General features: G+C 52.6%; 1 protein-coding gene across 3 annotated transcripts; it reads left to right on the forward strand.

Annotated features, from left to right (window-relative positions):
- The first annotated feature begins 3,286 nt into the window (after positions 1–3,286).
- Positions 3,287–6,839, forward strand: Eif4e1b (eukaryotic translation initiation factor 4E family member 1B). 3 transcript variants are annotated; one of them, XM_010622104.1, is made up of 7 exons: positions 3,287–3,363; positions 3,480–3,676; positions 4,009–4,104; positions 4,658–4,721; positions 5,414–5,527; positions 5,667–5,806; positions 6,116–6,839. In XM_010622104.1, exons 1-7 carry the CDS (start codon positions 3,346–3,348, stop codon positions 6,228–6,230), a joined length of 744 nt encoding a protein of 247 aa, XP_010620406.1. In that variant the 5' UTR covers positions 3,287–3,345; the 3' UTR covers positions 6,231–6,839. The 3 variants fall into 3 exon arrangements, with proteins under 3 accessions (XP_010620406.1, XP_010620409.1, XP_010620410.1); XM_010622107.1 differs by lacking the exon at positions 4,658–4,721 and having other exon boundaries at positions 5,414–5,498; XM_010622108.1 differs by lacking the exon at positions 4,009–4,104.
- The last annotated feature ends 623 nt before the right edge of the window (positions 6,840–7,462 follow it).

Here is a 7,462-nt window from a genome sequence, read left to right on the forward strand (position 1 = left end):
ATGGTCATTGAACTGAGCATATATATATGATTTTCCAGAATAAAATTGAGAGAAGAGGAGAATAGTTATCAGCACCCCTAGCATTTCATTATTTTTTTTAACCCTCATTCATTTTTATTTTTAAAAATTTTAAACCCAGGGAAAAGTTACAATGGTATAATGAATAAAGCCTGCAGAAATGTTGCACCAGGAGTACCATGAATACCCAAATCCTCTTACCTAGACTCATCAATTGTTAACATTTGTCACAGTTTTCTTTCATGTTGCATGGTATCCCCAGTAGGGGTTGCTGGGATGGGGTGCCACTTTCTAGCACAACAGTTTCCTGATGCTGCACTGTTGCCTACCCCAACCCTCCTTTACGGCACAGGATAGCAAAGCCCAGGCTTCGGGGTTCTCCTGGCCAGACCTGTGCCTGTGACTTCTCAAGGGCCCTCGATGTTTCTGTTCTCTCGCTCCTGGACAGTGGCATCTCCATTCTCCTCTTCCCCCTCCCCTTCCAAAGGGTATACTGAGAAGAAAGACCAGTGGAAGGGTCTTGGGGAGGACATGGGGAAAACCCTGGCTGTGTGATTAAATACTTCTCACATTCTTACTGTCCAGAGACCTTGGGGTAGGCAGGAAGACAGGCAGACAGGAAGGCAGGCAGGCAGGCAGGCAGGCAGGCAGACAGGCAGACAGGAAGGCAGGCAGGCAGGCAGGCAGGCAGGCAGGCTGGCTGGCTCCCTGCAGGGCAGGCAGGGTACACATCCCACTCCAACAGGAGACCGACAAAGAAGCCTGGACAGAGGATGCCCAGGCTGTGGGAGAGACAAGAATCAATTTGCTGGAGAAAGAGGGAGGGAAATGGGCAATACTTATTGGACACCTACTGTGTGCCAGGTCCTCCTATTATATCATTAAGCACTGAAAACAATCTTTCCTGGTAGGCATCGTTATCCCCATAGTATAGAGGAGGGGATGAAGTGGGGGTGGGGTCACCGGCATCTGTTCTCTTCAGTCACAATGGAGCAGAGATGAGCTGACCATCCTGGGTACTGCCCAAATTGCAGATATGAGCATGATAGATGGTTATCACTGTCTTAGGTCCCTATATTTGGGTTAGTGGTGTATCTATTATGCAGCCATAGATACTGGAACGCCATTCCTCACCTCTCCAGGGTCCACCAAGTACCACGAAGTCTCCTTTTCAATACCTCTTAAATCTACCATCGCCTTTTCACCTTCTCTGCTACCCTTTCTCTGTCACCTGGACTACTGCATGAGTGTCTTCAGCCATGTCCTCCCACTCACTCTGCAGCCACAGGTTCCTGTACAGCTAGAGATCCAGAGATCTCACCCCAGGCCAGCTGCACCTACTCAAAGCACTTGGCTCTGTACTGCTCCTGGGGGTGAGGTTCACCCCCCCACTCCACCCCCATCTTCCGGCTTGAGCCACAGTCTTCCTCTAGCACCCTGTGCTCTCTCTCCCCTACAGACTTGTCACAGATAGTAGTGCACTCACCCTTTAGTTACTGCTCGCTCCTGTTTCAGTCTCAGCTCACGGAATGAACGCCTCTAAGCCAGCTGTTTTCCAAATGGAGTCCCTGACCAGCATCACCAGGGAACTGGCTAGAAATGAATATTCTCAGGCCCAATCTCTGAAACCCCGGGGCAAATGGAGGCCAGCAGTCCTTGATTAACAAGCCCTGCAGGAGGTTCCCATCCACTCATTTGAGAGCTGCAGCTCCAAAGCCCCACTATAGGTCATGGACTGTTACCGTCTCCTCTCCCCAGATTCCTTCTTTCAGAGCTTTGAGCTTGTGAAGACTCAGGCCTTTGTGAGATCATCTGATGAATGTCCTCCCTTAGACCCCTGCACGGGGGTAGGGGTGTGTGTCAGGGATTTGAACCCAGAGCCCTGAATGTGGTAGGCCAGTGTCACACTGCTGAGCTTCCACCCAGCCCTCATCTATTGCTCCTTGTTGCACCCTGGCACCTACCCTGCCAGTGTGTGATTGAGCATGTAGTTGAGCAGATATTAACTGTCCGCCAGCAGCTGGTCGTGAACTCCCCGCAGTGTGGGAAAGGGGAGGGACTGGTCCTTTCATAGCTCTAGAATCCTGAAGGTGGTGGAGGAGAGTATAGGAGATGTGTAAAAACTTGAGGAGGTTATGTCCGCTGCATGAAGAGGGTTGTTCAGAAGGCTAGGAAAGGTGTCCGGAGTCAGGGCTTCTTCCACTTCCCTCCCTAGCTGCCCCACCAACTCTGTAGTCCTCAGCTGACTTCCCTTGAGCAGGGAGCCCCACCTTGTTGCATATTTACATCATCAAAACAACAAGCTTCTGATGTGCGCATTAGCATTCTCATTTTACAGATGGAGAAACAGGTTCAATGAGGTTCAAGGCCAGGGGAGGGCAAGCCTTAAACCCAGACCGCGTGACTGTGGCTCTGTTCCTTGTCGTGAATGACAGCACTCATATGGGGCAGGAGAGGAGGCGGGACTGTGTGGGCTCAAATGGGCCCTTCCACAGGGCAGCACCAGCCATGGGGACGGTGGAAATGGGAGGTGGATGCCCTAGTGGCGCCAGACCTTCCCAAATTCTCAAGAGAAACTCAGAGTAGATCTAGTATAAAATCTCCCTGTTGCTGAATGTTAGCAAACACCGACCCCCAGTACTGGGGATTGAACTCAGGACTGCACATGCTAGGCAGGTGCAGGGTCACTGAGCTAAATCCCCAGCCCTAACAATTATATTTTTAAATAGCTCAGCTGGGTGTGATGATACCTGCCTGTAATCACAGTACTATGGGAGGCTAGAGCAGGAGCATCATAAGTTTGAGGCCAGCTTGTGTAACTGAATGAGACCTTGTCTCAAAATAAAAAGAACCCTGCATCTAGTCACCAAGTTTGACAAAACAAAAACAAAACTCAGAAGCTTCCAGAGATAAAGGCCCACACTCGGATGAGGTTGGGTGGCTGAACAACAGCAGACAGGCGCCCAGACCCCCATGGCTGTGTCAATGCTGCTGCTTCTGCCATCTGTTAGGTAGTCTACTTTAAATTCAGGGGTCACCACCCTCAGTAGGATGCAGACCCCAATATTGACCCTTACCTTCATTTCTCTGGCTCCACTGTGAGAGGCTAGATCTGGTCACAGCTGTGTCCAAGGCCCTAGGCTGCCAGCAGAAGGTGCTCACTAAGTAAATGCTTGCAGATGGACAGTTCTGATAAGCAGCCTCCTTCCCGTGCATGCAGGCTCCTCCCCCTCCCCTGCCCCGGGAAGGTGGGCAGGGTACTGGTGTATTAAAAGCCAGCAGCTGGAAACCCTGTAGATGCTGGGTCCCTAAAGCTTGAGGCTTGGCATGGCTACCTCCTATGCTGTAAGCCAGCTGCCTGACCCTTCTAGGGCAAGAGACCAGCTGGGTGGTGGAAGTAGGGGAGGGGAGTGGCCAGGGCCAGAGCTTACAGCCAGTCCATCCTGATTTTCTTTGGTCAGGTGACTGAAACTGAGGGTGAAGTCAGGGAGAAAAAGGAGGAAGAGGAGAAAGAACAAGAGAAGGCAGAAGTGGGGGATTGCACAGGAGAGAAGGCTCCAAAGTCTCCTGGGACCAGGACTCCGTTATCTCGGAGGGGAAAGGAGAAGGGTGAAGGCCCCGTGGAGGTCAAGCTAGAGCTTCACCCCCTGCAAAACAGGTAGGGAGGAACCTACCATTGGGCTAGCTTGGGGGTTCTCTGGCTGTGTGGTCTTGGACAGCTCCTTGCTCTTTGCCTCAGTTCTGCATGTGAAAGGCCAAAGCTGGCCAAAGCCTCAGATCATTTGGCCCTTCTGGCTTTAACCAGTTGTGATTCTGGGTCTAACACCCCATTCCTCCCCCAAACTTCAGGCTAATGGACTTCTGTTACTTTTTTTGTCCTAAATCTCAACTTCAGCTTGTCCTTGAAGAGAAGTGTGGGGGGGTCCTCCTTGTTAGCCCAGGTGCTGCTGGGGTGGATACGGGGGCACCCTGATTGGCCTTTCCCACCAGATGGGCTCTGTGGTTCTTTAAGAATGACCGAAACCGGGCCTGGCAGGACAACTTGCATCTGGTCACCAAGTTTGACACTGTGGAGGACTTCTGGGCGTGAGTGTCTGCTCTTTGGGATGCCAGAGCCATACCCTTGTAGCTGGGGATTGCTGTGCCACCCTCCCTGGGGTCTTCAGCATTTGTTAATGATGGGGGCTCTGGCCCAGAGCCATTGGGATTGGGGCACAGCCACCCCCGGAAGGGCTTTGGGAAGGAGCCTTGGCTGCCCTTCCATGGCTTTGTTATCTTAGGTAAGTTCCTTCTCTCTGAACCTGTCTTAGCTGAAAAGTTAGCACTAGGATGCCTTGGAATGTTTGTGGGTCAAGAGAGGAGGCACAAGCCCCAAGGGAGGGCTCCTCCTAGCCCCGGGTACAGATTTCATGGGGCTTGGACCAGGGGGAGGCTCCAAGGAGAAGGTGGGCTTTCAGGATTTGGTAAATAGGGATGCAATTCTGGGTAGCAGCACCCAAGTAAGCAAAAGCTGGGAGATCCGAAAGGCAAGAGAAACAGTGGGTCTAGTGAGGAAATGGGAAGGTGGAGGCCAACTAGGCCCCTAAAAACATTGGCTTTCAGCATTGGCGGGGTGCTGGTGGGTGGTCTCTCTCTTCAGGATGTACAGTCACATCCAACTGGCTAGTAAACTCTCTCCTGGCTGTGACTACGCCCTGTTCAAGGTAAGCTCTGCTCTCAAGTCCCCAGCCCCACTCCCCCAGAGGATAGGGGGCCGAATTTCCCAACTTGGGTCGCTTCCTCTCTCACAGGGAATTTGCGGGTGGGGAAGCAGAGACAGCCTAGATCAGGGCAGGGTGTGATATCTGATTGGAGGAGCTTCAATGCAGAAGCCCAGATAGGACAAAGTATCAGACCTGAGCTGCACCTGAAGGTTGCTTAAAAGAATCTAGAAAGGGAATGGGCACAGGGGTGCTAGGGGAGAGTCCAGATCTCTGGTCTTTACTAGGACAGGCATCCGTATGGCCTGACATCAGTGTTTAAAGATCCTCCCAAATGACTTATGCCCAGAAAGGTTTGGGGACCAAGCAGCCAAGCCTGGAGTGTCCACTCTTGCCCATGGTGATGTCCACCTCAGAGGATTCCTGAAGCCACTGTTTGAACTCTTAAGGAATTTAATTCATTGAAGTGGACAAAGGTGCACGTAGAGAAGGCTATAAAAGGCTCCGGGGCCTGGGGCACTCAGAAGGGGAGCTCCTGGTGGTTGGTAGTGGCATCTGTGTATGCAGAGTGGACGGCGTTAAGAGAGAAGCTGGTCTACTAGGGCAGAGGGCAGATAAAGCTGCAGGTAAGAAAGCTGGGTCCCCACTTCCCTTTGAACAAAGGGAGGCAGTTGATCTGTCATCCTGCCTTGCAGGACAGCATCGAGCCCATGTGGGAAGACAGCAGGAATAAGCGGGGTGGCCGCTGGCTGGTCAGTCTTGCCAAACAGCAGCGCCACAGTGAGTTGGACCGTCTGTGGCTGGAGACAGTGAGTGGTGGAACTGGTAGGGGGTGTCCCCAGGGGAAGAGGCAGAGCCTAGTGTGGGTCTCCAGGTTGCAGTGGTCTCAGGGTGGCCAGGGTGACCCCTATGCCCCAGGTGGAGGTCTCAATCTCTGCTTGGGCACAGTTGCTATGTCTGATCGGGGAGAGCTTTGAGGAGCACAGCAAAGAAGTGTGTGGTGCTGTCATCAACATCCGAACCAAGGGGGACAAGATCGCTGTGTGGACAAGGGAGGCAGAGGACCAGGCCAGCGTGCTGCACATTGGGTGAGGGCTGGATCCCTTCTAGGGAGCAGGAGGGTGGGGGTAGCTTGGCCCACAAGGGAGACCCTTGGAACTCTTCTCCACTTCCCTTCTTCCTTACTCATCTGTAGATTTAGGTTCTAAACTACTAGCAGTATACTCTTGCATCAGAGTCCTATTTTGAGTTTCTGCATGGGTAAAATACACACACACACACACACACCAGAAGTAGCTGCAACCAGGGTAGGAATTCAGGGGGCAAAAGATCTGAGCCCAGGTTACCTCCAGGACCCTTTGCTGACTGTTTCCCTTCCTCCGTGCCCTATCCTCCAGGCGTATATACAAAGAGCGCCTGGGCCTCTCCATGAAGACTGTCATTGGGTATCAGGCCCACATCGACACAGCCACCAAGAGCAACTCTTTAGCCAAGAATAAGTTTGTGGTGTGAGAGGCCCTTGGCACTACTTAGTCAGTGGGGCAGCCACCCCTGACTTTCTTAGTGCCGTGGGGTGTATGGGGAAAGGAGGGGCTGAACTGTTGTTTCTGGGCAGGACTGGAAGACCGATAACCTGGTTTTACCTGTTCTGAAGTAGGTATGAACACCTTTTTTTTGTTCGAGGTTTGTTTGTTCCTAAACACTTGGGCTGAAGCGATAGTCCTGTATCAGCCTGCTAAGTAGCTTGGACCATAGGGACTTGCCACTTTGGCTTCAAACGAACAGTCCTTACAGGAGTTGGGACCCGGCCTAGAGGCAGGGTAGTGGCGGTGGCAGCAGTCTGAGATCCTAGCCTTGCTTGAGGCCACAGGGCCATAGAAGGTTGGAGAAAACTCCTGGGTTTGCTTGTCATACCCTGGGGTCTGAGGGTGGAGAAAGAAGAGCTTTTTGTCCTCTCCTCTGTGGATAGGACCTTCCAGCTGGAGCCAGTGCTGCCTGTGCCTCTCCTGCTTTAGGGCTAGACTGAAGAAGTGGGTAGACCAGCCCCAGACCCCAGGACAGGAGCTAGGTGGTGGCTAAGGTCTCACCCTGGTTTTGTTAGTGGTGGATTCACTTGAAAATGATGTCCTTAAACCCCTTTCTGTACCTGAAATAAATACTTCTGAACAAGCTTGGAATTATTTTTTGGGGAGAGCTCTAACTAAAATTTGGAGTAAGATTCGGTTTCACGCAAGTTTCCATCTGCCCTGTCCTGGGGCTCATGTGAGACTCCCAAGCACCAAGCCAGGGGAGGACCAAAACTGGTGTGGGGGAAGAGTGAAAGAAAGACCCGGAGCCCTCCAATGCCAAGGGGTGAGTGACTGGCGCCCGTTAGAATGAAGGGACAAGAACAATAGGCATGGCACTCACAAGACCCACATTGTCGTCGTTTGGGCCAGTTATCGGTAGAGCTGAATTTCTGAGTGAAATGTGATCTGATTAGACTCCCATTGTAATTGCGCGTGCTGACGTGTGTTAACTCAATCCAGATTCCCATCCGCTCACGCAAGCGGCAGGTACAGCTTCTAGGGGGTGGGCAGAGGCCTGGGAACGCCGGGACTGACCCCGCGGTGACCAGCGTCTGTAGCTGGCGTCTCTGGCGGGTCTGAAGGAAGCCGGGAGACGGCACGCCCGCAGTCTCCAGCACTGAGAGGCGGGACTCCGAGCTGACAGGGTCATGTGGGGGCGGAGCCTTGGCGAGGCGG

This window comes from Fukomys damarensis, unplaced genomic scaffold, assembly GCF_012274545.1.
Source record: "Fukomys damarensis isolate Sample0158 unplaced genomic scaffold, DMR_v1.0_HiC HiC_scaffold_9, whole genome shotgun sequence".
NCBI lineage: Eukaryota > Metazoa > Chordata > Mammalia > Rodentia > Bathyergidae > Fukomys > Fukomys damarensis.

Coding starts and splice junctions, on each gene's coding strand:
- Eif4e1b (XM_010622104.1), top strand. Junction 5,528..5,666: donor ACCGTCTGTGGCTGGAGACA/GTGAGTGGTGGA, acceptor GCTTGGGCACAG/TTGCTATGTCTGATCGGGGA. Junction 5,807..6,115: donor GCCAGCGTGCTGCACATTGG/GTGAGGGCTGGA, acceptor CCTATCCTCCAG/GCGTATATACAAAGAGCGCC.